This window comes from Colobus angolensis, unplaced genomic scaffold (genome assembly GCF_000951035.1).
Source record: "Colobus angolensis palliatus isolate OR3802 unplaced genomic scaffold, Cang.pa_1.0 Scaffold596, whole genome shotgun sequence".
NCBI classification, from domain to species: domain Eukaryota; kingdom Metazoa; phylum Chordata; class Mammalia; order Primates; family Cercopithecidae; genus Colobus; species Colobus angolensis.
The window spans coordinates 250,704-266,735 of NW_012119554.1; the positions used below are offsets into that span (position 1 = coordinate 250,704).

At 42.8% G+C, this 16,032-nt stretch overlaps 1 protein-coding gene across 2 annotated transcripts in view; it reads left to right on the top strand.

The window, feature by feature from the left end:
* The window catches only part of VPS13D (vacuolar protein sorting 13 homolog D (S. cerevisiae)), a 281,733-nt gene that overhangs the window by 12,459 nt on the left and 253,242 nt on the right, over positions 1 to 16,032 (top strand). For both annotated transcript variants that reach the window (XM_011962545.1, XM_011962546.1), the window contains exons 5-12: positions 3,983 to 4,099; positions 7,875 to 7,979; positions 10,493 to 10,663; positions 11,142 to 11,242; positions 12,092 to 12,260; positions 14,516 to 14,617; positions 14,772 to 14,973; positions 15,723 to 15,902. In XM_011962545.1, coding sequence (XP_011817935.1) covers positions 3,983 to 4,099; positions 7,875 to 7,979; positions 10,493 to 10,663; positions 11,142 to 11,242; positions 12,092 to 12,260; positions 14,516 to 14,617; positions 14,772 to 14,973; positions 15,723 to 15,902 — 1,147 coding nt within the window. The remainder of the gene's footprint in view (positions 1 to 3,982; positions 4,100 to 7,874; positions 7,980 to 10,492; positions 10,664 to 11,141; positions 11,243 to 12,091; positions 12,261 to 14,515; positions 14,618 to 14,771; positions 14,974 to 15,722; positions 15,903 to 16,032) is intronic.

Below are 16,032 nucleotides of genomic sequence, written 5' to 3' on the forward strand. Positions count from 1 at the left end.
TTCATCCTCAAAAACTTGATCAGGGTCCCACTGATTTTCATGAGTGTTATAAGACTTTGTCCATACTTACTACCTTTAGAATTTTCTTGCAGTGCCAATGTGACACAGGCCAAATGTGTTCAGTGTATGTCATGTTCCCAAAAATTACAGTCTGAGGTTTTTGGTTTCATAACTTTCCTAACTTTGACAAACAAATTTTAAAAGATTAGTCATTATTTTTATTTTATCTTAGTTTAAATAATTTTATTGAGATATAGTTCTTATACCAGAAAGTTCAGTCTTTTAAAGTGTACAATTTAGTGTTTTTTTTTTTTTTAGTATATTTACAAGGTTGTGCATTGGTCACTGCTAAATAATTCCAGAACATTTTCATCATTCCAATTGGTAGTTAGTGCCAAAGCTGGGCTTGGTGGCATGTACCTGTAATCCTGGCTACTTGGAAGGCTGGGGCAGGAGGATGACTTGAGCCCAGGAGTTGGGCTGCAAGGCTGTAGTGAGCTATAATAGTGCCCCTGCACCCCAGTCTGGGCAACAGACCAAGACCCTGTATCTTACAAAAAAAATAATAATTAAAAAAAGTAATCATTGCCAATTCCCCTCTTCCTTCAGCTCCTGTCAATCACTAATCTACTTTCTCTCTAGATTTGCCTATTCTAGACATTTCATCTAAATGGAACCACATAATATATGGCCTGGCCATTTTCACTTGACATGATGTTTTCAAGGGTCATCTGTGTAGTAGCATGTTTCAGCACTTCACTCCTTTTTATGACTGAATCATATATTCCATTGTATGGATTGTCAAAGATTAAACAAAGCCGGACGTCAGAGCAATAAAAACAGATTTTACTCAGTAACTACTGACAGCCGAGCTCCAGGCTGACTTGTGCGGAGGTAGCTGGGCCTTTTAAAGGGAGCTTGAGGGCGCAGGGAGGTGGAGTGAGTGGGTACTCAAGTGAAAAATTATAAGGCGTTGGTTGCTGTGAATGTCATTAGGCTAGCTGTGTCTACTGGCAGTGATCAAAGTTAGGATTTGATCTTCCCTGAGACTGGGAGATTGAGGCCCTACCCTTCCTGATGATTACATTTCAAAGGAATGGCTGTCAGGTCCTTGAGAAAGAGACTCCTGAGCTGTAGGAGATACAAGTCGAGCGTCCCAAATCCGAAAATCCGAAAATCCGAAATCCTCCAAAGTCTGACGCTTTTTGAGTGCCCACATGATACTCAAAGGAAATGCTCATTGGAGCATTTTGGAGTTTGGATTTTTGGATTTGGGATACTCAGCCGGTTAAGTATAATGCAGATATTTCAAAATCCCCCCGAAAATGAAATCCAAAACACTTCTTGTCCCAAGCCTTTCAGATGAGGGATACTCGACCTATACATACACATCTCTCAAAGAAATGGCACAATTGAATAGCTCTGTAAACCTATAAACCCTTTTCAGTAAATATGCTATAAGAAAGGGAGGTCAGGGGCCTATGTCAGGTGTTGACTGGAATAAAGGGTACGTTCTTTTGATAGTCCTGAGCTTTACCAGGCAGGAACTCAATAGGGGACTGTGTTGTCCCCCGGACATGGCCTCAGGCTGCCAGAAGCCATATTAAAGTTGGTCAAATCTCTTTTGAAGGGAGTGTTCTTGTTGAGAGTTCTTGCGTTTCTCAGGACATGTGACGTTTTGTTTATTCATTCATGAGTTGCTGGACATTGGGGTTGGCTCTCCTTTTTGCTGTTATGAATAATATTGCTGTAAACATTTGTGTATAGGGTTTTGGGTGAACATGTTTTCAGTTGTCTCAAATAGATATCTCGGAGTAGAATTGCTGAATGATGGGTTAACTCTGTTTACTTTTTGAGGAACTACCAAACTGTTTTCCGAAGACGCTGCACTATTTTACGATTTCACCAGCAATGTATGAGCGTTTTGTTTCTCCATATCCTCATCAACATTTATTATTGATTATGGGGCTGGGCACGGTGGCTCATGCCTGTAATCCCAGAACTTTGGGAGGCCAAGGCAGGCGGATCACTTGAGGTCAGGAGTTCAAGACCAGCCTAAAATACAAAATTAGCTAGACATGGTGGCATGTGCCTGTCCTCCCAGCTGCTTGGTGGGGAGGCTAAGGCAGGAAAATCACTTGAACCCGGGAGGCGGAGGTTGCAGTGAGCCAAGATCATACCACTGTACTCCAGCCTGGGCAACAAAGCGAGACTCCATCTCAAGAAGAAAAGCCTGCAGAAATGGTGAGATAGCATTTTCCCTAACACCATTTAGGACATAAAGAAAAAAAAAAACAAAAAAAAAAAACAAAAAAAAAACCAAAAAGCAAACATTTGTTGTTGATTGTGTACTAGTGGGTGTGAAATAATGGTCTTGCTGTGGTTTTGGTTTGCATTTTCTTAATGGCTAAGGATACTGAATATTTTTCCATATATTTACTGGCCACTTGTGTATCTATTTTTTTGGAGAATGTCTATTTGAATCCTTTGCCACAATTTATTTATTTATTTATTTATTTATTTATTTATTTTTTTGAGATGGAGTCTTTCTCTGTTACCCAGCCTGGAGTGCGGTGGCGCGATCTCAGCTCACTGCAACCTCTGCCTCCTGGGTTCAAGCGATTTTCCTGCCTCAGTCTCCTGAATAGCTGGGATTACAGGCCTGCACTATCATGCCTGGCTAATTTTTTTTTTTTTGAGACAGTCTCGCTCTGTTGCGTATGCTGGAGTGCAGTGGCGCGATCCCCGCTCACTGCAAACTCTGCCTCCCGGGTTCACGCCATTCTCCTGCCTCAGCCTCCCGAGTAGCTGGGATTATAGATGCCTGCCACCACGCCCAGCTAATTTTTTTTGTGTTTTTAGTACAAACAGGGTTTCACCATGTTGGCCAGTCTGGTCTTGAACTCCTGACCTCAGGTGATCCACCTTCCTTGGCGTCCCGAAGTGCTGGGATTATAAGAGTGATCCACTGCGCCCGGCCATCCTTTGCCTATTTTACAAATCAGTTTATGTTTTTATTGTTGAGTTGTAAGAGCTCTCTGTGTATTCTGAATACCAGATTCTTATCAGATTTGCAAATACTTTCTCCCATTCTGTGGATTGTCTTTTTACTTTCTGTTATTGTTATTATTAAGGCATAATCTCTGTTGCCTGGGCTGGAGTGCAATGGCGCCATCGTACCTTACTGCAGCCTCCATCTCCTGGGCTCAAACAATCCTCCTGCCTCAGCCTCCTGAGTAGCTGAGACTCCAGACTCGTGCCATCATACCTGGCTATTTAAAAAAAATTTTTAGTAGAAGTGAGGTCTTGCTATGTTGCATAGGCTGGTCTCTAACTCTTGGGTTCAAGTAATATTCCTGCCTCAGCTTCCCAAAGTGCTGGGATTATAGGCATGAACCACTGTGCTCAGCCTGTTATTATTTTTTAATTCATTAAAGCAGAGTGCCTTTTCTGTAGCCCACTTACAGGGAGGGGCTAAGGGAAATAAATACATACATGTGTACATACATACAAAGTTTATGTGCCGTGCTGGTTTCCTTGGTCCAGATGTGGGGACATAGAGGCAAGATGAAGATATCAGCAGAGCAGGAGGAACAATTGTCTGTATACAATGGCTTTACTTTCTTTAATTTCTTTTTAAAAGATGTCTTCTGAAATGATTTAATGAAAGTATTGGAGCTCTTTTGGTAAAAACAAATCACAAGAGAGTTATTATAACATAATATAACATATTATAACATAACATAACAAGAGAGTTATTGTAACACTCTTAGGAACTTACAGGATACTGGATATGTGTGTGATGTGTTTGTATAAAGTGCCTGCTGTGGTTTCCTTTAGTGGCTCAAGGGCTCAAGGGCAGTTTGACCCCTAACTATAGTATTTCACCCATAGCAGTTATTTAAATGCTTTTTCTTTTTTCTTTTCTTTGGAACACTATTCTGCAGGTGCATCAGCTGTTTTTTCTTTTTTCTCTTTGCAGTTAAAAATTCAAGATGTCCATTTACGCTTTGAAGATGGTGTCACCAATCCCTCCCATCCTTTTGCATTTGGCATCTGCATTAAGAATGTGTCCATGCAAAATGCTGTGAATGAGCCTGTGAGTATGAAATGTGTTGACAAAGCAGGAAGAAAGCCATGCTCTAGGAATCTGGGGCTCTGCCTTTTGCCATTTTGTGTTATGTAAATGAATCACATTCTTTTCCATTGCCTTCTGTGGTAGGGCATGGGTGTCTCTTGTGTGTTTGCAGCAAATCAAATTTGCTGACAGGGAAACAGGTAATTTTCTCTGACCTTTGGTTATATCACTTTCATTTTATGCACAAAGAAACTAAGAGGCAGAAAGGATTTTGTGTTTGATTTTCTTCTCGTGTTACGTACACTCCCTGGGTAAACTCACAGTTTACTCCCTGGGTAAACTCATAGTTGTAGCTACCACCGGGGAATATTTGCTAATGGCTTCCACATTTTGAATTCCATTCTCCACCCTTTGACCTTCATATTCGTGGTTTTCTTAAAACTACTGCTTGTCTCAAAACACACTCTGTTTCTTCACACGCTACACAAAAAACAACATTTTTGACACCAGGTGTGTGAGGGTTTTCCCCGACACACCAAGCAATTCTCCATCACATACTAACTTGGTATCCTGTAGTTCAACTCAATTCTGACACTAATGGGTTACTGCATACCCCGCCGAGTAAGGGCTCAGTCCCATAGGACCACCCCCCACTTCAGATGTGAGTCACAAGGCCCAGGTTGTGACCTGTGCTTCTGACTAGAAGTTAGAGTTCCCACAATTCCCCTCCTCAGGTTTGGTAATTTGCTAGGATGGCTCACAGAACTCAGGGTAACACTTTACTTATGTTTGCTGGTTTATAATAAAAGATGTGATGAGGATACAGGTGAATATCTAGATAAAGAGGGCCACGCCCTGCTCCAGTGTTCAGCGACTTGGAAGCTTAGCAGATCTCATGGTTCAAAGTTTTTATGGAGCTTAATCTCCAGCGCCACCAACCAGAGGTCAGTGAGTGGCACTGAAAGGCCCAACCCTCTAATTACTTGATCTTTTCGTGATGAGCCCCATCTTGAGGCTGACTACGGACCCCATCAAAAGTCACTTAATTAGCATATACTGAGGTGTGATCATGAGGGTTTTTAGGAACAACAATGACACTCCTGTCAGGAACTTCCAAGGGTTTTAGGAACTCTGTGCGAGGAACCTGGGACAAAGATCGAATATATTTCATGTTATACCACAGCTTGTCATAACTACTAGAATGATCCTGTGTATTCCATCTGCCCATTTTGTCCCCCAAACGAAGTGTTTTTCTTTATTTCCCAACATTTTACTGAATGTAAAAACCAATAATAACTAACAGTTTTGAGTACTTTTATATGACAGGCACTGTTCTTAGCACTTTCCATGATTTAACTCATTCAGTTCGCCTTGATTTTCACCACTGCTGTGATCCTAATAACCCTACTAAGGACACTGCAGCGTAAGAGGTGGAGTGAAAAGTGGAACCAGGCCTTGAAACACGGGTGGACCAACTCTAAATTAGGGCTTGGCAAACTATGACCTGTGGCCGAGTCTGGCTTCTCACCTGTTTTTGTAAATGAAGGTTTTTTAGATCCCAGCCATGCTCATTAGTGTTGTCCACGGTAGAGTACTGGAATTGCAGCAGAGACTGCATGGCCTGCAGAGCCTAACCTGTTGACTCTCTGGCCCTTTATGAAAGACTGTGCCATCCCTGCTCCTCACCCTGTGCTCTTGCCTGCCACACTGATCTCTAGAAGCTGTGTGCTCCTCCTTTCGCTTCTTACACTTCAATTTCCATATCTAGTTATTCACAGGGTCCTGCTACTTTTTCCTACAAAGCATTTCAAACATAGCTCTTCCTGTCCATCCTCATATGACCGTCACCCTGCAGGATGTTGTCAGGTTTTACCTGGACTAATGAAATACCCTGTTCTGTGATCTCCAGGATCTTTCTATTTGTCCGGTACCAATGCTTTCCAGTGTTTTCCCTGTCAGAACCCACATAGTAAAAAGATAGTCTTTGTACAGTACACGGGGCCAAATGGCTGTGGCTGCTTGGGGCTGGAAGTGGCCAGCTCAGAGTAACCACATGTTTCTAAGATGTAACTTGATCCCATATACTGGCTCATACTTGAGGCACTCATAACTCATTTTTTTCTGGCACACTGAAGGGAAAGCCCTACTTTACACCGTCACCAGCCTTCTCTTTCTGAAACACATACCTGATCGTGTTACCTGCCTGCATCAAAACGTTCAGCAGCTCCACATCACTTAAGGCCTGAAGTCCAAACACTTTAGCATGGCATAAACTTCCTTTCCTAATGAATTTGATAACTAGGGCAGCCCTAACAGATTGCCACAAACCAGATGGCTTAAAGCAACGTAAATTTATTCTCTAGATGAGAGGTCTGAAATCAAGGGGTTGTGGCCAGATCAGTCCCTTCTGGAGGCTGAGGGAGAAACTGTCCCGTGCATCTCTCCTTGGCTAGCTGCTGGCGGTCATTGAGCTTGCTCAGCTTGCAGGTGCTTCACGCAGCCTCTGCCTCCGTCTTCACGTGGCCTTCTCCCTGTGTCGTTTTTCTTCTTGTAAGGACAATACCCGTTAGATGAGGGCCTCCACTAAACCAGTATGACCTCTTAATTTGATTACATCTGCAAAGACATAATTTTCAAATGAGGTTACATACACGCTTCTGCGTGGTTATGACTTTTTTTTTTTTTTTGGGAAGGGAGGACACCGTTCAACCCAGTGTACCTAGTAACATTCCAAGCTACTTTTCTCAACTCTTAGCTAACTCCTCATCCCAAATATTTCTTCATCCACATGTACCAATACTGCCCCCACCCCACACATCCAGTGTTCCAGTTACACAGATAGACCCACTGTTCCCTGAAGATACCAGGCCTTTTGCATGGTCGCCCTTCCATATCCTCAGGTTCCATATCCATGATTCTACCAACAGAGGATCAAAAATAATCCCCCTCTGGCTGGGTGCAGGGGCTCACGCCTGTAATCCCAGCACTTTGGGAGGCCGAGGCGGGCAGATCGCCTGAGCTCACAAATTCAAGACCAGTCTGGGAAACATGGTGAAACCCCATCTCTATTAAAAATAAAAAAATTAGCCCGGCGTGGTGGCGCATGCCTGTAATCCCAGCTACTCAGGAGACTGAGGCAGGAGAATCACTTGAACCCGGGAGGTGGAGGTTGCAGTGAGCCAAGATCGTGCCATTGTACTCCAGCCTGGGCAATAAGAGTGAAACTCCATCTCAAAAAAAAAAAAAAAGAAAATTCAGTATAACAATGATTTACATAGCATTTATATTGTATGAGGTATTGTAAGTAATCTAGAGATGATTTAAAGTGTACAGGGAGGATATATGGGTAGGTTGTGTGCAAATACTATGCCATTTTAAGAGACTCAAGCATTTGCAGATTTTTGTATCTTTGGGGTTCCTGGAACCAACTCCCTGTGGATACTGAGGGAGGACTGTATGGTTGACCCAGCCCTTTCCTCCCACCTGACCATTTGCCTGAAACTTTTACATCTTTCGACAGTCATCTGCACAGTGACATTTTCTTGTTTGCTCATAGCATCATATAGATTTTTCTTCTGCTTCCCTCTGTGTCATTAAAATTATGTATTTCCATGTTTGTATCCCCAGTTAGCTAGATTTTAAACTCTGTAAGAGCAGAAGGATGTTTTTGAGTTATATATCCACAGCACCTCGTAAAGTACCTGACACATGATTTTTTACAAATGGTTTGTTGAATGAATGACATTCACGAATAAAGACAGTCATCCTGTTTTCTTCTTTGTCTTTTTTACCTCAGGTACAGAAACTAATGCGGAAAAAGCAATTAGATGTAGCAGAATTTAGCATCTATTGGGATGTCGATTGCACTTTACTGGGGGATTTGCCTCAGGTGGAGTTACAGGTATGATTTCGGCAGGGGGCTTTGTTGCAAGACAGCATGGAAGGGAAGTGGCGTAGGATCACCGCCATGGAGGCTTTTGTCTCCTGCATCTCTGATTCCCATTCCCACCCACTGTTCCTCTAAAGCCATTCACTCTCAAGTGTGTTTGCTTGAGGTACTTGATATGTATGTGACGTTGAACAATTTATAGTGCTTTATTTTATGTACGTGTTACATTTATACTAGACTATAGGTTTCTTTGGTTTATTTTATTCAACTAAAGCTGTGTTTTTAAGATGTTGCTGTTTGTACTTCCAATTCATTGCTCTGACTACTGCATAGTATTCCATTGTTTGCATGTGCATGTAACATAGTTATGCATCTAGATTTTTTCCATCATTTATTTATTTATTTTTGTAGAGATGGGGTCTCACTCTGTTGTCCAGGCTGGTCTTAAACTCTTGTGCTCAAGCAATCCTCCCGCTTGGCCTCCCAAAGTGCTGGGATTATAGGCGTGAGCCCCCACACCTGGCCTAGGCATCTAGATTTGAAATGAACAGAGCACCAGCACTGAATCTTAAAGAGGAGCTTTCTTATCGCATTTATGTTTAAACTTCACTTTGGTGGCATTCCCTTAAGCGATATTTAAAAAGTCATAAATCATCAGATATAAAATATTATTGTTTGTGAAGGATTAAAAAACATCTCAGTTTAATCTTTTTTCCTTTTCTTTTTCTTTTTTTTTTTGAGATGGAGTCTCGCCCTGTCGCCCAGGCTGGAGTGCAGCAGCGCAATCCTGGCTTACTGTGATCTTTGCCTCCCGGATGCAAGCAATTCTCCTGCCTCAGCCTCCCCAGTAGCTGGGTTTACAGACGCCCACCGCCATGCCCAGCTAATGTTTATATTTTTAGTAGAGATGGAGTTTCATCATGTTGGCCAGGCCAGGCTGGTCTTGAACTCCTGACCTGAAGTGCTCCTCCTACCTTGGCCTCCCAAAGTGTTGGGATTACAGGTGTGAGCCACCACACCCAGCCAGTTTAATCCTTCTATAAATAATTTATAGGTGGTTTAAGTGAAATGGGGGAAAATAGCTCATTTTTTCCCCCCACCCAGGGTTATCTTTCACTTGGATACTATTGTACATGATGGTTTTTTTCTTCTTTTTTTTTTTTGAGATGGCATCTCACTCTGTTGCCTGGGCTGGAGTGCAGTGGTGCGATCTTGGCTCACTGCAACCTCCACCTCCAGGGTTTAAGTGATTCTCCTGCCTCAGCCTCCCAAGTAGCTGGGATTACAGGCACCCGCCACCATGCCCGGCTAATTTTTGTATTTTTAGTAGAGACGGGGTTTCACCATGTTGGCCAGGCTGGTCTCGAACTCCTGACCTCAGGTAATCCACCTGCCTCGGCCTCACAAAGTGCTGGGATTACAGGCGTGAGTCACCCTACCCGGCCGGTTTTTGTTTTAATTCGATTACATAAACACTGTATCCATACAGTAAAACAATATGCAGCTATAAATAATAAAGGTAAAGATCTTTATGATGACTGTGTAATAGTCTCTAAGATATAGTATGAAGTTAAACTAAGGTAAAAACAGCATTTATAGCATTTGTTGAAGAAAACAGAAAATTACAGATGTCTCTGCATGTGTACAGAATGGCTCGGGTGGGAGACATGAGAAGCTGGTGGTGTTAGTTGCCTCTGAGGAGGTAAGTGGGTGGCTGGGGATGAGACCAGGAAAGAGAGATTTCACATTTTTTTTCCTTTAAAATTTTAAACCATGTGAATGTATTACCTATTAAGAAATATGAAGGCTGGGCGCAGTGGCTCACACCTGTAATCCCAGCACTTTGGGAGGCCAAGGTGGGCGGATCATGAGGTCAGGAGATCGAGACTATCCTGGCCAACATGGTGAAACCCTGTCTGCACTAAAAATATAAAAATTAGCTGGGCATGGTGGTACGTGCCTATAATCCCAGCTACTTGAGAGGCGGAAGCAGGAAAATCGCTTGAACCAGGGAGTCAGAGGTTGCAGTGGGCTGAGATTGCATCACTGCACTCCAGCCTGGCAACACAGCAAGACTCATCTCAAAAAAAAAAAAAAAGAAAAGAAAAAAGAAATATAAATAAAAAATTTAAAATACTAGAGAGTTTTATAATCCAGTTTTATAGTGTTTTTGGATTTTGATACAATACACTGTTGATTAGATAACATACCAACATGTTACTTGATCCTGAAAACATTTGCTGTTGGCCAGGCCCGGTGACTCATGCCTGTAATCCCAGCACTTTGGGAGGCGGGAGGATCACTTGAGCCTAGGGGTTCAAGACCAGACCGGGCAATATAGTGAGATCCTGTCCTCATATAAAAAGAATAAAAATGAATAAAAACAAAACAGACAAAAACATTTGCTGCTGTGACACAGCCTGTGACTGTGCTCCACTGTTTCTCATAAAACCCCAACACTGTAAAAGAGTGACTCCCAGACGGAAAGCCATTCTGAGCAGAGCAGGTGTTCTTGTGACACACAGGAGGCCATGGCCAGGAGCATGGAGAGTCGCAGCCATCACTACGTCCTGGAGCCTGTGTTTGCATCTGCTCTTTTGAAGAGAAACTGCTCCAAGAAGCCCCTGCGGTCTCGGCACAGTCCCCGTATTGATTGTGATATTCAGCTGGAGACCATTCCCTTGAAACTCTCTCAGGTATGCCCTTTCTTCTCAGTGGCATCTACTCACTGTCACACTGGTGACTGCGGTGAAAGTCTTGATATTAATGTGTCCTCACCAGGAAAGAAAGTTTACCTGAGACCATTTCCGTCCAGACCAAAATTGTGTTAGGTATAAAACTCACTATCTGTTACATAGTTAAAATGGGTTGATCTCAGGTTAGTTTTTTTTTTTTTTTAATTAGTTGGTGGTATGGATTGGAAAGAAGGCTAGTTTTGTTTTGATATTTTTAAGAGCTGAACAAAAAATACAAGCGATATGGCAATGCATAGGCTTAACTGTCAGTGTTCAGAGAAACATGCCACTTGATGCTGATATTTTGGTGTTTCAGTTTGCACTGGGTTTCAATTCAGTGGATCAACTAATGTGAATTGTTCTTGTTAGATGTAGGTCTTAATTGAGTAAAAGAAACAAACCAATTCTAACCTAGTATCTCTTAACCTCTAATAAAAAGCTGCAATACCGGCAAATCATGGAATTCCTCAAGGAGCTGGAACGAAAGGAGAGGCAGGTGAAGTTCCGAAAGTGGAAACCCAAAGTGGCGATATCTAAGAAGTAAGGGCTTCTCAGTGTGGTCATGAAATACATTTGGGAGTCTGTTCTTATTATGTGCATGGATCAGAAATACGCCTTACTGTCCTTTACCCTTGTTTGGAGATAAAAGTACAATTGATTTTTTTCTGGTCCTTGGAATGCCATTCCCGTTATTTATCATTGTTGATATTCTTTCTGTATATTTATTTGGTGTCATCAGCTTACTGTTAGACTGAGTGTAGTAAAATTCAGAGGATCCTCTCAGTCTCATTCAGCAAGTAGGCTGATGTTGCTCTGGTGGGATCTGGTGTGTATTAAAATACTTTAAATATTCTTTGAACCTACTTCCCTGTGTTTTTTCTCCCAGGCTGTTTGGTCAACATTTACATAGTACTCTTTGCAGCCTCCATAGCGAAACTGAATCCTGTTTTCATGTTGCAGTGATAAACTTGACCAGTGTGATATAATAAAACTTTTTAAAGATCCTACGTAGTTCCATGTCTTTAGTTAGAAGTACTCAATTAAAAATCTGTAGTAGTCACATCCTTGGTAATTATCTTAAGACGGTATTTACCTTACAGTCAGCCTTCGATATTCTGTCAGTGGAGGGGACGGATAGTAAAATTTAAACCAATTGAGAACTATGTTATTGATATATACATGTGCGGTCTATTATTTGATGTTCTTTGGCAGATTTGCCTTCTCCACCTAGTGGGTTTAATATTAAGATGAGCTTAATATATAAACTGGTGGCTGACAAGAGAAAAGATGTCTCAGGAGAGGAGTGGGGTTATGTGGATTGTCCTGGATTGGTAGCCTTTTCGTTGCTTTTGTTGTAAGAAGTGATTACCTTGTTATGGACTATTTCAGCTGCCGAGAATGGTGGTATTTTGCTTTGAATGCTAACTTATATGAGATCAGAGAGCAGAGGAAACGCTGCACCTGGGACTTCATGTTGCACCGTGCTCGCGATGCTGTATCTTACACTGACAAGTATTTCAACAAGTTAAAAGGAGGCCTGCTCTCCACAGATGACAAGGTAAGTGGACTGTGGTCTTGTGTTTCTTGTCTTATTCACAAGGTAAGAATGTTCTCTCAAAGACTAAAGAAAATGGGATCTGTGAAGTAATAAAGTCCCATGCCAAAGTGGCAAAATTTTACAGGATAGAATTGGTCTTAGTAGGGTGAGAACAAAGCCAGGAGCATCTTCCACACTCCGCTGCCCGAGGAGAGCCTGGCCACGGGATAGGAGGAAGAAAAGACGCCGTGGCCCTGCTATGACTTTGTGCCCACACGCCTGCCCCCCAGCTCGAGAGACTGTTTCAGGCAGTCACCCGCCTCTCTTCAAAGCCTGATCCGAGTCCTAATTCTTTACTTCAGAGTCTGTAATCTCTGTGAACTTTGGCCTCTGTTTTCTGTAATCCCAGGGGACTTGATTGAGCTTGGATATTTAGGTGGTAGAGGCCAGGCAGAGAAGGGTGAAGTGCGTGGTGAAGGCAAGCTCATGGTTTAGTTAATAGTAGGGTTAAAGGCCCTTAGAATGCCCCCTCCCGGAGCCCTGGCATGGGACCCCACCCCTTCTCTAGCTGTCTGCCTGCTCTCTCGGGGGAAGGTATTGGGGATTGCTTTGCTGCTTGTTTTGTTTCAGTTTTGTGAGCATCAATTTTTGCAGTAGCAGCTTAGACTGTTTCCAGGATTTTGGCTCAGGTACTGCCCCTTAACTAACCATTTGTTTAGTAGACTCTTCCAAGCACAAAGGAGTACTTTTCCCTTCAGCTCCTGCTGTGTGGTCACTGAGGGCAATGCTGAATCCCTAGTGGTCAGCGCCTCTCCTGCCAGCACCCTGAGGCGGTGGTCCACTCACTTTGCTAATGCTTTTATCATCAGTGTCAGACATGGTTACTGACGCAGGAACCTTATGAGAAGGATAAAATAAACCAGACATTGTGGATGATTTTCTTTTCTCTTTTCTTTCCTTTTTTAAAATTTTTTTTGAGACAAGGTCTGGCTCTATTGTCTAGGCTGGAATACAGTGGCGTGATCATGCTCACTGCAACGTCTGCCCCCTGGGCTCAAGCCATTCTCCCACCTCAGCCTCTCAAGTAGCTGGGACTATAGACCCGCATCACAACTGTCTAATTTTTTATTTTTTGTGGAGATGGGGTTTCACCCTTCTGCCCAGGCTGGTCTTGAACTCACGAGCTTAAGTGATCCACCTGCCTCAGCCTCCACCGCCCCCAGCCTACCCTTTTTTTTTCTGAGACAGGATCTCCTTCTGTCATCCTTGCTGGAGTTCAGTGGTGCAGTCTTGGCTCACTGCAACCTCAGCCTCCTTGGCTGAAGGGATCCTCCCACCTCAGCCTCCTGAGTAGTTGCGCGTCACCATACCCGGCTAAGTTTTGTATCTTTTATAGAGACAGGGTTTTGCTATGCTGCCCAGGCTGATCTGGAACTCCTGGGCTCAAGCAGTTTGCCCGCTTTGACCTCCCAAAGTGCTGGGATTACAGACCTGAGCCACTGCGCCCAGCCCTTGCATGATTGTCTTAAAGACACAGGCAAAGACACAGAGGGAGAGAAAATCTCATTTACAACTGAGATGAGCAAGTAAACACGTAAAATCTCCTTTTTTCTTAATGTTACAGTATAAGAAGCAGTTCAGGACAGCTAATTCTGCTTTTAAAAAATGTAGCTGGGTATCATGGTTCTTTCCTAACTAGTGTGAAACAAGTGAAAATGACCACGTTCTTGCTAATTTCCTACATGAATTGAAAAAGAGCTGGAGCCCGCACACTTCCTGTGGAAACTTGGTGCTGGGTTTCAGGAAGAGCGATAACTAGGCTGCTTACTGTTCCTCTGAGCTAATACATGTGGAAGCCCTTTGTAAATGGGGTCAGTGCTGTTCAAAATGTGGGTGCTGCAACAGTCCATACGCTTTAATGACTCTTAAAACTGAGTACTGCTCTTCTTCATTCCCTCTCCATTCACTGTTCATCTCAGATATCATGAAACTTGTTAGTGATTTTTTTTCCCCCTTCTTTCATAGAGCTCAATTTCTGGAGAATTGTTAGTAATGTTTTTAAGACCAAATAACATCTACTGGATTATATGGAAAGCTGCTTAAGCCAGAAACAGCAATCATGGAACTATTTATCTTGTTTCTTGGCCTTCAGCGGAAATGCAGGGGACCAGAGAGTTTCCTGTGCTGTACTTTTAGTGGCTTGTGAGGGTGTCCAGTGTCTCTGGATGTACAACGTTTGTGTTTTTGTTTATTTGCTTTTGTTTTCACCCAAACAGGAGGAAATGTGTCGGATTGAAGAGGAACAGAGCTTTGAGGAATTGAAGATTTTGCGTGAACTGGTTCATGATCGATTTCACAAACAAGAAGAACTAGCAGAGGTAAGAAATCCTCTACAAGAGGATTTGTTCAGACCCAGCACACCCCGAGTGCTGCAGTTTTGATGTGCTTATGCTCCTGTGGGGGAAACAGCAGCATGTCACAGCTTGCTTTTATCTTTGAGTACTCATCTTTGCTCCTTTGTGATTGACACAGAGTCTGCGGGAGCCTCAGTTTGATTCTCCAGGAGCCTCTCCGGGAGACCCAGAACCTGGTGGAGGCAGTGGGATGCTGCAGTATCTTCAGTCCTGGTTTCCTGGATGGGGTGGCTGGTACGGGCAGCAAACCCCAGAAGGGAATGTGGTTGAGGGACTGTCAGCAGAGCAACAGGAGCAGTGGATTCCCGAAGAGATCCTGGGTACGGTGGGAGCTGGCCTTCACTTGATTCAAACAAATTGGTCTGTTATTTGTGCAACAGCTTGTGGTATTTTTCAAATTTAACAAAAGTAGATATTTGGAAAACAGTTTATGTTCATAGAGGCTAAGAGAAGAATATTTTGGGAGATACTCCATTTGTAACTCCATGACCAAGTGTACATATTAATGCAGTTTCAGATAGAGCTGAGAGGCAGAGGTTGTAAAAGAGCTAAATTTGAACAAGTTCAACAATTTTAAACTCTGAAATTTGAATACCAGTCTAGAGCCTCTCTTAAACCTGCAGTGTCCGATATCTAGCCATAAGCACAAATGGCTACTAAAATTTAATTCAAATTGAATACAAGTAAAAATTTAATTTCTTAATTGCACTAGCACATTAGCCACATTGTGCTCCCAGTGCTCGGTAGCCACATGTGGTTAGTGGCCACTGTACTGGACATCACAGATGTGGACCATTTCACCATACTGGGCAGCACTGCTTTGTACCATCCCTTATCATGAATCTTATCCTTCCTGGTTTGATAATAAGTTGATAAGATCCCTTAAAAAACAATTAGGGTTGTTTTATATTAGGAAATACTATAAAACAGTCACCCATGACTTTGGAGTTCTTCCTTAACACAGGGAAAAATAATTAAACTAACATCATCATAACTGTGATCAGTCTGCTTGCTGGTGCTTTTTTATTCTTCCATGTTTTTTCTTAGTCTTTTCTCTCTTACCATTTAGGCACCGAGGAGTTTTTTGACCCCACTGCAGATGCCTCGTGTATGAACACATATACAAAGCGAGATCATGTCTTTGCCAAACTGAATTTGCAGTTGCAGCGAGGTACAGTGACTCTGTTACACAAGGAGCAAGGAACTCCTCAAATGAATGAAAGTGCTTTCATGCAGCTCGAGTTTTCAGGTACACTGCCCCTAAGAAACTACCTGCCACTGTTGTCTCTCTGTGGGCCAATGTCCAGGCGATTCTCATTATTCGCTGTAGTGATAGTCTAGAAAGTCAGTGCGAAAACTGTATTACCCAATGTGGAACC